At 41.8% G+C, this 15,967-nt stretch overlaps 2 protein-coding genes across 5 annotated transcripts; one reads left to right on the top strand and one right to left on the bottom strand.

The window, feature by feature from the left end:
• Positions 1–1,092: 1,092 nt before the first annotated feature.
• On the bottom strand, positions 1,093–9,321 carry mau2 (MAU2 sister chromatid cohesion factor). 3 transcript variants are annotated; one of them, XM_020045486.2, is made up of 19 exons: positions 8,798–9,321; positions 8,544–8,561; positions 8,289–8,354; positions 7,842–7,937; positions 7,575–7,669; positions 7,256–7,283; positions 6,808–6,960; positions 6,272–6,418; positions 6,079–6,169; positions 5,488–5,591; positions 5,317–5,394; positions 5,029–5,103; positions 4,851–4,934; positions 4,697–4,746; positions 4,522–4,599; positions 3,772–3,883; positions 3,584–3,674; positions 3,384–3,511; positions 1,093–3,190 (listed from the first exon to the last, which is right to left on the bottom strand). In XM_020045486.2, the coding sequence occupies exons 1-19, from the start codon at positions 9,029–9,031 to the stop codon at positions 3,113–3,115; spliced, it is 1,806 nt and encodes a 601-aa protein (XP_019901045.2). In that variant the 5' UTR covers positions 9,032–9,321; the 3' UTR covers positions 1,093–3,112. The 3 variants fall into 3 exon arrangements, with proteins under 3 accessions (XP_019901045.2, XP_010886379.2, XP_010886370.2); XM_010888077.3 differs by having other exon boundaries at positions 5,038–5,103; positions 6,808–6,963; XM_010888068.3 differs by having other exon boundaries at positions 6,808–6,963.
• Positions 9,322–9,565: 244 nt separating this feature from the next.
• armc6 (armadillo repeat containing 6) lies at positions 9,566–14,910 on the top strand. 2 transcript variants are annotated; one of them, XM_010888027.4, is made up of 8 exons: positions 9,566–9,650; positions 10,640–10,803; positions 10,989–11,068; positions 11,375–11,930; positions 12,025–12,170; positions 12,547–12,678; positions 13,633–13,770; positions 13,902–14,910. In XM_010888027.4, the coding sequence occupies exons 2-8, from the start codon at positions 10,683–10,685 to the stop codon at positions 14,115–14,117; spliced, it is 1,389 nt and encodes a 462-aa protein (XP_010886329.1). In that variant the 5' UTR covers positions 9,566–9,650; positions 10,640–10,682; the 3' UTR covers positions 14,118–14,910. The 2 variants fall into 2 exon arrangements, with proteins under 2 accessions (XP_010886329.1, XP_010886339.1); XM_010888037.3 differs by lacking the exon at positions 9,566–9,650 and adding an exon at positions 9,660–9,769.
• The last annotated feature ends 1,057 nt before the right edge of the window (positions 14,911–15,967 follow it).

The following is a 15,967-nucleotide window of genomic DNA, read 5'->3' on the forward strand; positions in this document are numbered from 1 at the left end:
TCTCTCCCTGCATGAGGTAATGGCCGCCAGTAACAACATGACAGCTTCAACTTAATCCCCATTAAGTACTGTAACAAAGCAGGAAGTAGCCGTTGCTGTCACGATCAGCCCCACTCACTATTTGGCAGGAAGTGGCTAGGGCCTCCTTCTCATTGCTTTGCTAAGACACCTATTACCTAATAAGCATCATTGGCTACTGGCTAGTTCCACCACCTCCCCAATCTCTCACTCTTCCTCTCCTCCCAACATCTCATAAACAATTGGAAGGTAATTATTGGCATTCATTACACTGAGATGAAGCAGATGGTGAAATATTGGTTTTCTGCTGCCCTTTTAATGGAGCTGTCTGAGGTGAATGAAATATTCTCCTTTGCTTAACGGTTAAGATTTTGATAAGTTATCTGATCCTAAATCTGCAGTTTGTTTACATTAAACTGCAGTGTCACAGCCTTGACTCTGCAAATCAGACAAAGACATGATTGGTTTCTGAAGGACTGATCGCAGAACTGGCTCACATTGGCTTGATGTAGTACATACATCCAACAACAGATGTAGGACCAGGTTACAGTGCCACAACACTAGCCTTCATCATTAGGGGGAAGATAATATGTAATTCTGTATCAGTGGTTTATAGGAAATATTAACTGACATATTCAATGACTATGGTGTCCAAACCATACAATACACCTCAAATGTCTTAAATCGTGTCTTTGATTGGAGCAGGTTTGCAGGAAAGAATCAGTGTTGTGAAATAGTATGGTGCTAAAGACACTGAGAATCAAAGTAAACCTTTAGAGATTGATAGGGAATAAGTATTAGAATTTGTGTACAAACTCATCAGATACAGGGTACGGCAAACAGCCGAGAGACTAGGTCACTGGGACATCTAGACACTTCCCTTTTTCACATATTCAAACATTTAGATTTGATCAATATCTGCAGAGCCCGTTCACGATGCAAAAACCATGCCCAATCACACTGACTTAATAAATCTACACTCATTCAAATTGACATTTCCATCATTGATTGGTCTACGTCAGCCATTTTCACGCATCTCCTCGTACGCATTAAGCATAAACATGCCCTCAAACAAACATGTACAAATGTGTATTTTAAGCAGTTTTCACAGTCACAGTGTGTACAGGGTTTGAACAGAACTTGTAGATGATTGTTGCCTCGAGACCAATGACATACCACTTGTGACAGGTGAAGAAAAAAAATAAAATAAAAGATTCTGATCCGGCTTTGCATATGAACCGTAGTGTCCGACCTCAACTCCTCCTATGGCTTTGGGTCGCGTTTGCCCACCGAAGGGGTTATCTGTAACGCATTGTCTGATCTGCAGGAAAAGTCAATGGCTGTCTACCATCAACCAAGGTCCTACAAGGCTCCAGAGTAAGAGAAGATGCAAGAAAGATCCTGGCTGACCACCCCGGACACCCATGGTTCCAGTAACTCTCCGCCGGCAGGCAAGGAAAACACGGGCAGTCACATACAAAAGATTAGGATGATGGCGTTTGTAAATGGGAGCGTTTCAGATCAGCAGAAAGGCCAGTTGATGCAATTGATAACTTAATGTCCATTTTCAATTTTAATTAAAAAATGTTTTTGAAAATGTATTGGAGGGGAAAAAAGGATTTAAAAACATTACCAGTATTAAAATACCCTAATGACCCACAGTGTAACATATACTTGAAAATAACCGACTTAAGGCTGTCATAGTTGTAGCATTTTGTTTGACAACTGACCAAACGTAGCACTTTCATGTTTAAATCATTATTCATAAGAAACATAAAAATACACATACATTTTCTGCCATATCTTCACAAAAATCAACAAAATAGTGAAACTATTGTCCAATGTGGTATATAAATAGTGAAATTTACAAACTCTAGTAAATTGATTAATTTGTTAAAAATAAAGAGGTAAATATTTGCAACACACAGGTATCATTTCAACATGGTTGCTAAAATAAGAGTCTGCATTGTGATACGTTACTAAAAAAAAAAATATGATGACATTTAAATAGATTTAGAAAATACGCACTGTGGTATTCTTGGTGATAGATTTGTTAGGGGACAAACCCTGATAAGTTTATTAAAATACAGGTTGGAGCGTCCTTTGGCGTTTCACCAACAGGTTGCTCCAATACGACTCTGCAGTACCCCCATCTGGTTGCAACGGGTACTATAGGCAAGTTTTTAGAGGGACAATCATTTTTAGAACAGGACTGCAGGGGTGGTGAGAGTTACAAGGTGCCAAACATGAAGGAAACAACAAGAGGTAAAATTAGTAGGAATAAAATATCCAAGTGAAGTGTAACGTTTGAGTTATCACCTACTGAAAAAAAATGGTGGAAAAATATTCCCTACAATTTTCAATTCAAAATGATTATCAAGTAAAAAAAAAAAAAGAAGACAAATATTAATCCAATCCAATGCCACTCCAGAACATGTTGCTCCAGTATCCAACAAACCATCTTCCAACAGGTTTACTGTTCTGCCTGGAGTACAGGTGGTGTCTTTTCACTGTGTGTAAAAACCTGTTATTTAACTCGTTGTCAGAAATTTTATTTAAACCACACACCACCAGCTAGACCAAAAAGCTAGCTTCTTGTCAGGGGGCGATAGTTTACCTTATAGGTAGCTTATCAGTGTCTTTGACTGCCATGTGGTTATCGGTAAAAACTTGAACTTAGATAAAGGGCCTCAGATTTGAAATTTTACTATAGATGGTACACTATTTTCGTTATTTAGTCTCTGCTAATGCAATGCCCAGTGGCAGCCTCTCTGAGGTAGGTGCAAGATCAGCGATCTATACTCTCTTTCATGTCACCACCTAAAGACATTATCCCCTGTGCACTCCCCACCACCCGCCCACTAAAAAAATCCTACCAGTGAAAGAATAAGGTATGATCTATAGAATTCCATATAAAATATGTGGCCTAGGTAGTATTCCGATTCTGCATTGGTTAACTCTGCTCGTTGGCATGGTAATGTCAATAAAAGCCAGCCAATGTTGGACACCGACGATCCCCTAGGCTGTATGCCGATCAGAGTCCTCCCCTTCTTTCCCCCCCCTCCCCTCCCACTCTCCCACGACCAGGTGGTGCTCAGAGCAGGTTGGCCAGGCTGGTAGTGGGTCCGTTCTGGGCCTGAAACTGGCCAACCGGAGGGGGTCCGTCCGTCCACTGAAACAACAAAAACCGCTCTCTTATCATCCATTCCTCATTTGTACGTGGATAAACATTTACCATATAAATATATTGATCCTAATTGGCTGATGTATCAATTGATTGAATGATTAATTGCGTGATGAGCTCTTATTCTAATGAAGTTTGGACAGCGGTGAAGAAATAAAGCCATTGGTTGAGGAATCCTTACACTAATAAGGTTGTGCTCAGGGAGGCTGCATGCAGCAATGTGGTCCTGCAGGAGTTGCTGGGAGAAGTTCTGGTGCATCTGAGCTGCCTCGTGGGCGTCTATTGTGTTTCCGCATGCCTTGTTCAGATCTATGGGGAGGAAAACCGTGTCAGTCAGTACAACTCTCAACCTTTCACACACGCACACAGTGGTTTTCTTACCCTTGAGCAGAGCCGAGGACCAGAGCTGGACTGACATGTCTGGGATTTTGCTGGCCAGCTGCATGGCTGGAACCACCATGTTGCTGCTCTCCTGGAGAAACCCAAGACAGATGAATAGTTCAGGTTGAGTCAGACCTCCTGGCAATACTGAGGCATTGCAGGCACTACAAGACCCGGAGGTGCCTCACCCGGTGGTTCCCAAGCACGTAGAAGATATGTCCCAGTAGAACCAGAGAGCAGGCGGTCAGACGATTCAGGTCTTCAGCATTGGACATCTTCAGAGTCTCCCTCAGGAAGCGCCTAATGGGACAGTCACACACATTTCTGTCGGCGTTTTACGTTCACATGTATGCTCTTAGGTTTACAAGTCACACTTATTATGCAACTTAATTACATTAAAATGCATTTCAGGGTGCTTTATAAGTAAAAAGAAAAGGATAAAATAATGTTTCTAAAAAGGTTCTTGAAGAACATGTGTTAGACAGAAACACAGGGGGGCTAAATGAGGCCGGCGCAAAGATTTTGGTTTTCACCTTTGGAACTATGAAGCCCATACCACTGGATCTGAGGCAGTGACCACACACATCTAAAAACCTGCCAGACACGTGTTTAGCCATGTAGGGCATTAAAAGTCAATTAAATATGAATCTGTTTGTCTGTCTGTCAAGCTTCTTAGTGATAAAAGTGTGCATTCAACTCTCAGCATTGGCATAGACACTTTGGGAATGTTTCTTTAGTAAAGAAGGACTTGGTCAAAAAACAGAAAGCATAGTTTCTCTGTTTGGGTCTAGGCCCCAATAACCAAAATCTGTTTTGTGTTTGTCTAGTTGCAAATTATGTTGTGCCATCTATTTATTCATGTCTATGATGAATTTATTTCTATGTGATGAATTGGAAATGGATTCTACCAGAGTATGGTGAGCAGTCGATAAACGTACTTAGCCTCGTTGTAGCGTCCCTGGAAGAACGAGAGGAGGCCACGGATGTAGAAGGCTGCTGCCCGCAGACAATGAGAGCTGGAACGGGAGAGGAACAGGAGAATCCAACATCATAGTCGCAAGGCTGCACTTGACTCGGCAAAATTCATTGGTAAGAATACAAACATTTTCATACCTGACAGGAAAGTTGTGATCTGGGTTTATCCTCTCCAACAGGCTATAAAGCTATTATAAAAATAAAAAAAAGACATTATAGCAAGGATAGGAATCGCATTCATCATATCTACATAAACCCAGCGATCTTGAATGCACCCCAAATGCCCTCTGACCTCCTGGTGCCGGTTGCCCTCCCTGATGTAGACGCTGGCCAGGTTTGTTACGATGAACGCCCACAGCTCCTGGTGCGTGGTCAGCTGGGAGAGTGAAAGGCACAGGTATTTCAGTTAGCCCACCCGGGACGGAGAGGTTGGGAAGCTTTCCAAAAGGGATCTTAGGAGACACACTCACGTCACTCACCCGCAGGGCGGCGGTGAACTGGGCCTCCGCGTTGTCCATGCAGTTCACGGAGATACAGTACAGCCCCTGAAAACACAGGCGGCGACAGGCGTGAGCCCCCGCCCTCAGAAGCCCGACCCGTCACACCCGACAGGACAATCCCCCCCCCACCGGTGGCCTGTACTTATCCCTCCCTGGCATGAATAAATCAGGAAGAAACCCCTTCCTGTCCATAACAACAAACGGATATATCAAATCACTTGAAGGCGTCGGGCAGCGGTTACATCTCTTGATACTCACTAGCAGGGTGTGCAGCTGTGATGCATGGTTGGTGAACAGCCTGGGTGACTGTGCGCACAGCTGACACACCTGAGAGATCTGAGAATGGGCAGACATCAACATGAAGGTGGTTGCCAGGTCAGTGTGACTGTCGGTATATGAATGAACGTGTGCGTGCAGCCACTTCCGTACCTCTTGCAGGGCCGTTGCTTTGTGGCCGGTAACGAGTCGACACATTATGATGTGCTCAAGTAGAATGACTTGAAATGTGGACAAGATGGGGCTGGAGTCCAGCACTAGAAGAAAATGACAAGAAAAACAAAGTCAAATGTCCAGTCCTAGAACTTCATTTGAAATATTATGATATTCTCAGATTTACCTTTTAAATATTTCCATAGATCTGATCTGAACTGAACTGAATATTAATTAATTGGTGGCAGACTCAGCGAACGAAGACCAATACTGGCATGTGCCATTTAAGCTATTATTTTGCAAGTCTGGCACTGTAACTGAATTAGACCAGCTGGTTAACACTTTATTTTTTTGTGGCAACAAAGGTTGTTTTAGCGCCAATAAAAGACTTGGGTTAGTAATGAAACATCAGTAGTAACCTGCACATTTTATGTTGGTCCTTTTGCTGCAATCTGGCCATTAATGCTACTACAGCTGAAAATGACTGAAAGACTTACTCTGAGTGAAAGGATGATGGTCAGGTGAGGCTCAGAGAGATCATATTGAAAATGACTTTGGTAACTAATTCCAGTGGGGATTACCATCACTTACTTTTGAGCTTTTCCAGCTGCATGAGTGCTTTGTCTGTGTATTTCTGGGCCTTCTCCAGGTAGCCAGCTTGCATTGAGTGCATGACTGTAACCTGTGAGAGAAAAGAAAACGACCCTTTATAACATCCCCAGCGACAGCGGCGAAACAGGGACGTGGAGAGGTCAAACGTTCAAGTGCTGGGTCAGTATCTCACCAGGTAGACGAGGACACACATGTGCTCCTTGGGCAGCCAGTGGAAGAGGTCGGCGGGATTACTGGGCAGGATCTCGTCGTCGTGGAGTGTGGAGATGGTCTGGATGCACTGCTGCAGCTGCTTCAGACAGGGCTTCACGCTCTTCACCTGACACCCCACACAGACACATCTGTTACGTCAGTCACGCGTGCGCCTTTACAGGTGGGTTTCCGTTTGGAACAACGTCTGTTCTGTATGATAAGTGTTAATTGTGTTCATGCAGCTGTAATTCAAGCGTTCAAACGGTTTCTATAACAGGCGATGGACTGTTACATTTTGTTGCCTGTGACTAGACTTGCGCAAGCAGGCCTTTGTGATCACTACTCACACCGTACTCCAACGGAGTAAGGCATACCATAGATTTCCTATAGCTAGTGTAGAGTAGGAATATGAGATGAACCTTCCTGTCTATATTCTAAAGCTGGCAGCTATCATTTAACAGTGAGTTAAATTCTTTGTAAATGTTAATGTACGTTTGACAGAAGGAGATTTTGTACCTGTCCAGCATCCAGGTAGTGTGTGACCTGCAGCACCAGGAAGAAAACTCGGAGGGACTCCTTCTGGATGGGGTTTCCCTGCCAGTTCTCCACGATGGTGCCACACAGTGTCAGCAAAGGGTGCACCTCACCCAGCTTCCTCTCCATCAGCAGCAACTTTACACAAACACACAAGATGACATTTCACTCTTCTTAAAAGACGTCACAATCACAGCCTCATTTCTTTTTTGGAAAATATAATTCAGGACATGTTTGCTGTGACTCTGGTGTTATAGAAGTGTTTTGACCACCAGACCGAAGAAACTACACATATATATTCTTTACATGTTTACTTGGGGGGGGGGGTCATAACGTTAAGAGTTAATTTACTTATCAATATATCTCTACTTGATTTTAGTTCATCATCACAAGATAATGTTTTTATGATGATCAGTATGTTTCAACTTACCATCCCTTTGCTCAACAGAAAGAGAGCTCTGTGTACGATGGAAAAAAAACAAAATCAGCAACGTCATACAGGCCAGACAGCATCACTATGTAAACCGTAAAACACTGTGTCAATGGGCCAGTAAAAGACTGAAGAAAAAACAACACACACACACACACACACACACACACACACACACACACACACACACACACACACACACACACACACACACACACACACACACACACACACACACACACACACACACACACACACACACACTACCAGAACTGATCATACTGGTTACCTTGTGATTTGTTCTACCATGATACCTTACCTGGTGTATTCAGAGCCTACCACCCGGGCATACTCTGCCCCTACCCCCAGAAGGTCACAGGCTGACACCAGATCCTTCTCCAGTGTGTGCAGTTGCTAAGACCAAATAAAGAACAGGATAAAATAACTTTAACCCAATATTAAGGACAAGTAAATGATGACCAACATACATGCAAACTATTATCTAACATATTGACCATGATTACAGACCTAATTTAACTGATATTAATTCTAAAAGGAAATAATTGCAGTTGTTAGGTTAATTTACCGCCAGTTGAAAGAGTAACCTGCAGTGCCAGTAAGGAGTTTGCTGGGAGATCTGAATGGCTTTCCTCAGCAGGGGCTTTGCAGAGTCAACCAGATTCTTCAAATGAAGACCAGATCCAATATAATCATCAGTTCACTGACTTGAATAACAGTTACGGCAAAACAGTAAAGAAGCCAACAACCTGTTTTCTAAACAGCATTCTGTACTGTATGCTGCTTTCTTATTGTTTTAGAGTTTCACATACAAAAACCACTCAATGACAGATAAGACAAAGATTGGATTACTAATTAAGCCTACTTTATGAATACATGACGTCAGAGGAAAATGAACGACAATTTCATTTTGTCTTGATAAATGTGGAATGACTGTACAAATGAACAATATAACTATAAGCATGTGAACACTGAGGCCATTCAGGGATCAGTAACAACTTTATACTTATCTTACCTGTTGGCAGTAAAGTTCAGACAGAAGACTTGCAGCTTCAAATTTAACATCTTCAAACTGAGGGATCTAGCATTCTTTTATAAGGAAATAGATATCTTTCTACATGATAACATTAGTATCAATAAAGAAAATAAAAACGTAAAAGCATGGAGACAGGGGGAAGACATTCAATTAGATGCAAGCTCTAACACACGACATGGCACGCACTGTTCAGTCTGACGCTCACACAAATGTCATTCTAACATTAAAGGATACTTGTTGTGATATGAACCACTGTGAAAGAAAACAGAATGCCAAAGTTACTATTTTTTTTTTTTTTTTTACATGGACTGTTGAATAACTTGATTGATGTCCAAATAATTGTTGTTTTTGGCACGCGAAATTGTATTATTCTCACTGATAAAACTACCACGATAGTTCGCTTAAAAGTAACACAGGGCTTTGCCATAGATGGGCCTTATATTCCCATCCCTTTACCAAATCCACGGAGTTTCCTAGAAAATGCTCACCGCTTTCTCCAAGTGGCTCCGCGCGAGTTCGGTGTTCTTGGTGTGGTGGTATAGTACTGAGCCCAACTGGAGATGAGTTCGGGCCTCGACCCTCTGTGGCGGCTTGAACTGAAACACCGCCTGTAGACAGTGGACGCAGAGACGGATCTTCGGGGGACTAGACGTCCGAAAATGTTCGGCAAAGCCGAGCAGAGCCAGGTACCAAGATTCCGGGGCCTCTCCGCTTGTCGCCATTTTGCTGACAACAAAAACATCAACAGTCGCCACCGCTATCTCACCACTGCGGCTGTTCAGCGATACTTTGCTACATAAAGCTGATCTAGGATCAGTTATGTTCTTTGACTTCACCAATTGTTGTGGTTGGTGGTTATTTTCCTGGTTACGCTCATAAAGAGAAAGAGACCCCGCGCGATTTCCTTATTCAGTGGAAACTGTAACTAAAGATCCCCGGGCCCTGCCTCTTGATAAGCTACAACATAGTAATTTATTCCATGTGAAATTAAAACTGAATGCGTTTATTTAACTTTTGAAACATGATTTTAAATATGATTAACTTTGATTATTTTCAGCTGTGATATAAATAGCAGGCTCTATCGCCAATACTCTGATCTCAGTCCAATGTTTTTGTTGTATTGATTAACTTTAGTTTCCGGTTTTGTTAGCTAGCCCTGAAACAAAAAGAGTATGCGGAACTAAATTTTTAAATGAAAGATCAACCTAGCCGAGACGATTTATTTGAAGATCCTGCGTATGTTCTAATATTCACAAACTATCTACGTAGTAATCGACCACAACACTGATACGTTATTTGCGTAATCCAGCTGCACAGTCACTGGGTGGTGTTGAACGGGTGGTAAGTGATCCGAGAACACGCTATTATTTTGTGAGGTACCCGTTCCCTATCTGAACACGTTAGAAAAGTATACATGTAATTCCGTTTAATAAAAACACTGCAACCGTCTGAACAAATAGGTAACTAGTCGGCATTTCGCTATCTTTCTGTAAAGTCTGATACATTTTGCAGGCGCCTTCTAGCTAGCTTGTTGGATGAAATAGCCTCTAGACTCAATTACTTTTAGGCTCAAGTCATGTATTCTGGGACCAGCTTTATAGCATGTATGTAACCACCCATGATAATTAGGCAACGTAGTAGTATTGTTCAGTAATACACTGGTATTGTTCTGGTGACAACAATATTACATCATTTGCATCCCATTTAATGCCTATTATAGTGAATGCATCAAATACTTATTTGATACTCGCACAATACTCTAATTCTTATCCTGTATTCACTTTTTTGTTGGACATTGTTTGGATATCAATTAAATATATTTAATGAACGTTTTTTACAGCAGTGGTCACAAAGTGCTTATACGGATTCCCAGTTTAAAATCCAATAGTACTGCAAACGATTCATATTCCATTAGAACCGTCTACCGATTAAAAGCACCGTATTTTGCGGCCAATTGATAAAAACAAGTAAAGCAAATGTCCATGGCCTAGTTACAGTGGGTAGCTAAATGCTGTACAGCTTCAGACAGTTTGCTTATATTAGCCAATTCTGGGACTTGAAGCTGGGCTACATGTTGAAACCACAGTGTGTCCGTGTAAAGGAGACAAGATATGCATTGTCTCCTACTTGTTCAGCTGGGGGTGGGTGGGGTGGTAGCAGCTAGATAGCTTATCTTCTAGAGGCATAAAACACATTTGTTTCTGGTGGTAAATCTTTAAGCATCTAGTTGTCACCTGACACTAATATTTTACCCGCAAACACGCAGTCAACGATAACAATCATGTTTGAGAAGACCTTGCGGGCTATTTAGTGACGTTGTTTTATTGCAGTTTCAGTGGTTTCTTCATCTGAGTGGAACGGAACGTTGCAGACATGGCCTGTCGCAGGATCACCCAGGAGACCTTCGATGCAGTGGTAAAGGAAAACATCGAGGAGTTTGACATGGACTCTGAGGAGGCCTTAAGGGAGGCGGTGGAGCAGTTTGTGTCCCAAGGTACAGCTACATGATTTGATCTGGATCTCAATGAACGTGTGGTGTTAACATAGTGTAATTTAACCATATAATTAGTCAACAGTGTATTTTGAGTCATCATAATGTTAAGGTAGTTCATTTTAGATTTCTTGCCTCTAAACCTGGATACATCTTGGCCCGCTCCAATGGTTTGCCTCGTTCTCCAGGGGTGGACCTCAGCTGTATAGTGAAAGCTGTTCCTGCGGCAGCCTCTGATAATCAAACGGAGGAGCATAAAGTTCTTCAGGTTGGTATGGAGTATGTTCAGCACAGAAAACAACAGTGTGGCCCTCTGTAGCTCAGCTGGTGGAAGTGTTAAATCCAGACTAAAACGCTTGGCTCTGGTAGGTCTTGGGATGCCAAAATATTGCGATGCCAAAAAAATATGTATGATTGACTGTTAGTCACTTTAATAACAAATGTCTGCTAAAAGGCATTTTCTTAACATAAGAGATCACTACTCACATTCATTCAATGAGCTAGGGTCATATTTAACACAAAAAAACACGAGGCTGCCTGTCATGCCACTGGTCTGTTCCTTTTCGATTTACAGGTTCTGGAATCCCTTAAAGCGTCTGACAGTAGTATTATTGCAGATCTGAAATGCTTCACAGAGCAGTGTTCCCTTGGCTTCGCACAGAGGCACCTGGCAGCCCAGAAAGGTGCCTATGCTACAATCATATCTTGCTGTAGAAAGACTCTTTTGGACCAAGATGATCTGCTGGTCTCTCTCTCCTCCCTGGCTGCTCTGACAGATGGCCAGCCAGACCTCTTGGACTCGGAGGGTAAGGATCTCCTGGTGAGCATCCTTGACATGTACCAGACAAACCCTGCACTGACGTTACTAGGCATCCGTGCTGTCCGTCATTGCTGTTTAAAGCATGAGCAGAACAGGCAGGATTTGGTGAAGGCTGGAATACTGCCGTTGCTGACCGGTGCCATCCAGTGTCATTCTGGACGTTCTGATGTGGTCAAGGAGGCCTGTACTGCCCTGAGGTACATGACCTTTGATGATGACATCAGAGTTCCATTCGGTCAAGCTCACGAACATGCCAAGATGATTGTTTTGGAACACAATGGGTTGAAGGTCATAATCGAGGCTGCCAAAGGTAATGCATAGGGTCATTATAAAAGGCTGTATGTACATTTATTGTTTATGATAGTGACCTATTTTAACTATTTCCTGTTTCTTCTCCCTCTCAGCACACCCCGAGAACACCCCTGTGCTCAGTGTCCTGTGTGCTACTCTGTGCAGCCTGGCTGTGAGAAATGAGTTCTGTCAGGACATCTGTGAGCTGGGAGGATTAAAGATCATGTTGACCCTGCTGGCAGACAGTTATGAGTCCCATGTAAGTCATGCTGACAGAAGTGCCTCAGACATTAGCCTTTTTCAAACCTCTCCTCAGGGACCCCAAGTCGTTGCATGGATTTAGGCTGTTCCAGAAAAGTATTTTATACTATTAGCCATACAGGAGTGACCAGTATTAAGTGCCGGGCTCAGGGGCACATGGACTGATTTTTCACCTTTTAGTATCCTTACCTTTTGGCTACTCGCCAAATATTAACTGCTAGGCTACCTGCCATCCTGTGATAACAGGTGCGCTAGTTCAGGATTAAAACCAATTATTGCGTCTTGGGGTCCCAGAGAGGTTAGAAGAGGTTGTCCAAGACTATTGTTCAAATGCTGGTTTAATCTACTCCCTAATTACATCACTCCCCTGTCAGGAACTGACCAGGCAGGTGCTGAGCACGCTGAGGGCCATAGCAGGAAATGATGATGTTAAAGATGCCATCACAAATGCGGGTGGAGTACAACTCATTGTCATCGCCATGAACAGACACATGGGCAATGCTCAGGTGAAACCCTACAGCTCCTGTGATTTTTGTATTAGTCATTAAAACTGCTAAATGTAGAATGTGTCAACTCAAGCTGTGAATTGCCACAACTAGGCCAAATTCAAAACAATTATCCTCTGTCTCCAGCACCCGATATTTGTCCCCCATGATTGAATGGACTCTGGCTCTATCGCCATACAGCATTTACAATATTTAACCAGATCATAGTGATATAACAGAAGAATAAACCAAATGGTAATGCCATAACAGGAGATAAAAATGCTGATGTTTTCAAAGTGTGCCCCACACCACTTTTGTCATGATATTCAGTACATAGACCCTCTCTTCACTAGGAATACACTTGCCTCTGGAATGTCCATCATTTACAATTTTGTGAAGAATACTTTCAAAGCTACTTCTCTGACCAAATTACCAATCAGCATCAGATATAATATGTGACACCGACTGACAAATGTTGAACACCGCTATAATGTTCGGTACCTAAAACCACCAATAAATATTTACAAAGTGTTAGTTGTTCCATCAAGTCAAGGCTCAACATGAATATCCATACCAACCACAGTGGGGCGCTATAACCTCCACATGATTTATATATTGCCAGCATATCAAAGCTGTTTGGAGGAAACTCAACTTCTTTGATAAGGTTTGTCATTTTCACATGGACATAATGACACATTTCAGTTACCTTGGGCAGGGGTACTGGGACATCTGGGGGTACATCAGGGTACCCAGTTCAAGTCAAAATTAATTAGGTAGTAGTAGTAGTAGTAGTAACCAAAAAGGTTGAGAACCCCTGCAAATATTGGCTTCAATCTGGGTTCTGTATTTAGATTTAAAGAAAATAAACAAATTAAAATGTCTGTCTAGTCTGTTAAGGACCAATGTGTTGCTGTCCAAATACTTAAGGAACTCAACTGAATGTTTATATGTTGTGTTGTACTCTCCTGCCTGCAGGTCTGTGAGCAGGGGTGTGCTGCTCTTTCTGTCCTTGCTCTGCGCAAACCCAACAACTGCCAGGTCATTATGGAGGAGGGAGGGGCTCTGGCTGCTCTGCTGGCTATGAAGACTCACCCAAATGACCTCAATGTGCAAGTAATACAAGGATGTCCTTAATTCCCTGTTGGCCCTATGTAGGCTAAACATTTTTGACAGCCACCTTTTTTTGGTAATACCACTTTTTAATTTTTTCAGATCCATGCTTGATCTATTTCTTTCTTCCTCAGAAACAGTCTTGTATGCTGCTGAGGAACCTGGTGGCACGCATGCCTCACTTCACCCAACCCATCTTGGAGATGGGAGCAGAGTCCCTAATCACCCAGGCTCTGGCAGCCCACCCGGACTGCAGGGACCTGGCCAAAGCTGCTCTCAGGGACCTGGGCTGCCAGGTGGAGCTCCGAGAGTTGTGGACAGGCAAGAAGGGCAGCCTTACCAGAGAATGATTTTAAAAGCCTGCCTTACTTACGTTGGTCAATGTGAGGTTCAGGTTTTTGTTCCATCCTATCTAAATAATGTAATGCCCACCTGAACAGGAAACTGGTGGGTTTTGTACGTACTGGACTTAAACGTACAATCTCTAGAGGCAGGACTGGGAACCACTGCTGTTGGAACCACTGAACCAGTCAATTGAGCTGCTCATCCTAGACAGTAGGGCTGCCAATTGGCCAAATTAGGTTTCTGATATGCCTGAGAAGCAGAGTTCTAGAGGGAGTAGAGCTTTTGGACTTTTATTATGTTTATAATTTTCTGTACATATATTTTGTTATTTTGAACAACAAGGATACATGTTTGGTTTATTTGTACTTTGAATTAAATCCTGTCAATGGTGTTGTATTTACAAGGCAAATGCAAGCATGCTTTGTCATAGTCTCTTGTCACCTGGCTTTTGCCTGTACTCGTATTTTTTTCTGTGCAGTGCTAGACCTTTGATCTTTACTCCTTCTGTGACAAACGTTCCTTAACTCCCATGTAATGGTTTTAATTCAAGTTGAAGTTAGTCATTTCAGAAAATGATTAGATTTGAGAGAAAAAAACTGTTTTCTCCACTATTGTATAAAATATTTCATTTCATTTTTTTACCCCAAAACCTCTGCCACACTAGGTTTTCTATTTAAAGTGTATCTATTTATCCCCAGTTACAGTACAAAACCTGAAGTTCTGATACATTCCTTTTCCTGATCTCTGCACATCAACTGAATGGTGACAAAATAATAAAACCTTTGATTGTGTTGTGTGCATGTTTGTCAATCTGAACCTCATCATTAAGGTGGTAGTTGTCTTATTTGAATCCCTGACCTAACAAGGTGAGGAAAAAGCCCTAATTACTCCCTGGTTCCCAAATGTGGTAGCTCCTACACCTTTCTCATTTGTAGAGGGTTGATTAAAAGAGGATGTTTGGTTTGACCTTGTTTTTGATAGTAACTAAAGGAGCTAGAAATTAACCTTTGGTTGTGGAAGAGTTAATTATATTGAGCCCCTTAAAAGATAGACAAAACCATGTTTCTTGTAAACAAAGGCATGAGTTATTGTGTGACAGAAAAATGTGTTATCATCCAGGATGTCTATGACTCCATGAAAAACAATGGATTCATTAAGTGAAAACTTACATTTAACTTTGTTGCCCTAATAATGTTTTATATATATATATATATATATAAAACACAGAACTAAGTGCAGATGACCTGAAAGAACCTCTGGTTGAAAATCTGTTTTGAAGCTATGTTGGACCTTGACTGTAAAATAATGTAAACTGCATCAGCACAATATGCAAACGTTGGGGGCAAGTAAGCTGTATAGTTCAACTACTTAGTCAGTGAAAAGTTTGGTAGGTTAAATTCCAATCCTGGTAGTTTTCAGTTAATTACCCATTTCAATTAGTTGGGTGGTTAACTACCAGATCTGCAGAACTTTTAAAATAGCATACGAGTAAAGAGCTGCCTTTTTTGGCATCTGATCCAACTTATTCTCCCATAAAACGTTGTTTGTTGGCTAATTACGTAGGCTAAATTACTCGTTCTGTCAATGACACAGAGGTATCTGTGCACATTTCTGTAATTTCAAATTTGCATATGATAATAGTTCACTAATTAGATGTAGTGAGCTGTATTTTCAAATTAACTTCAGTTAAGTCAAATGAAATGTGATGGTTTCTTTAACTTTTTTCAGTGTGGAGCGCCAAATATGAAGACCGCGTACTGTTTGTGGTTCACAATAATTAAGATATACGTAAAGAATATTATATTTCAATTCTATATGTTATATGTATCTTTTCTTGACAATATTCTTTTCATGG

The sequence above is a fragment of the Esox lucius genome, chromosome 3 (genome assembly GCF_011004845.1).
Source record: "Esox lucius isolate fEsoLuc1 chromosome 3, fEsoLuc1.pri, whole genome shotgun sequence".
In the NCBI taxonomy this organism is placed as follows: domain Eukaryota; kingdom Metazoa; phylum Chordata; class Actinopteri; order Esociformes; family Esocidae; genus Esox; species Esox lucius.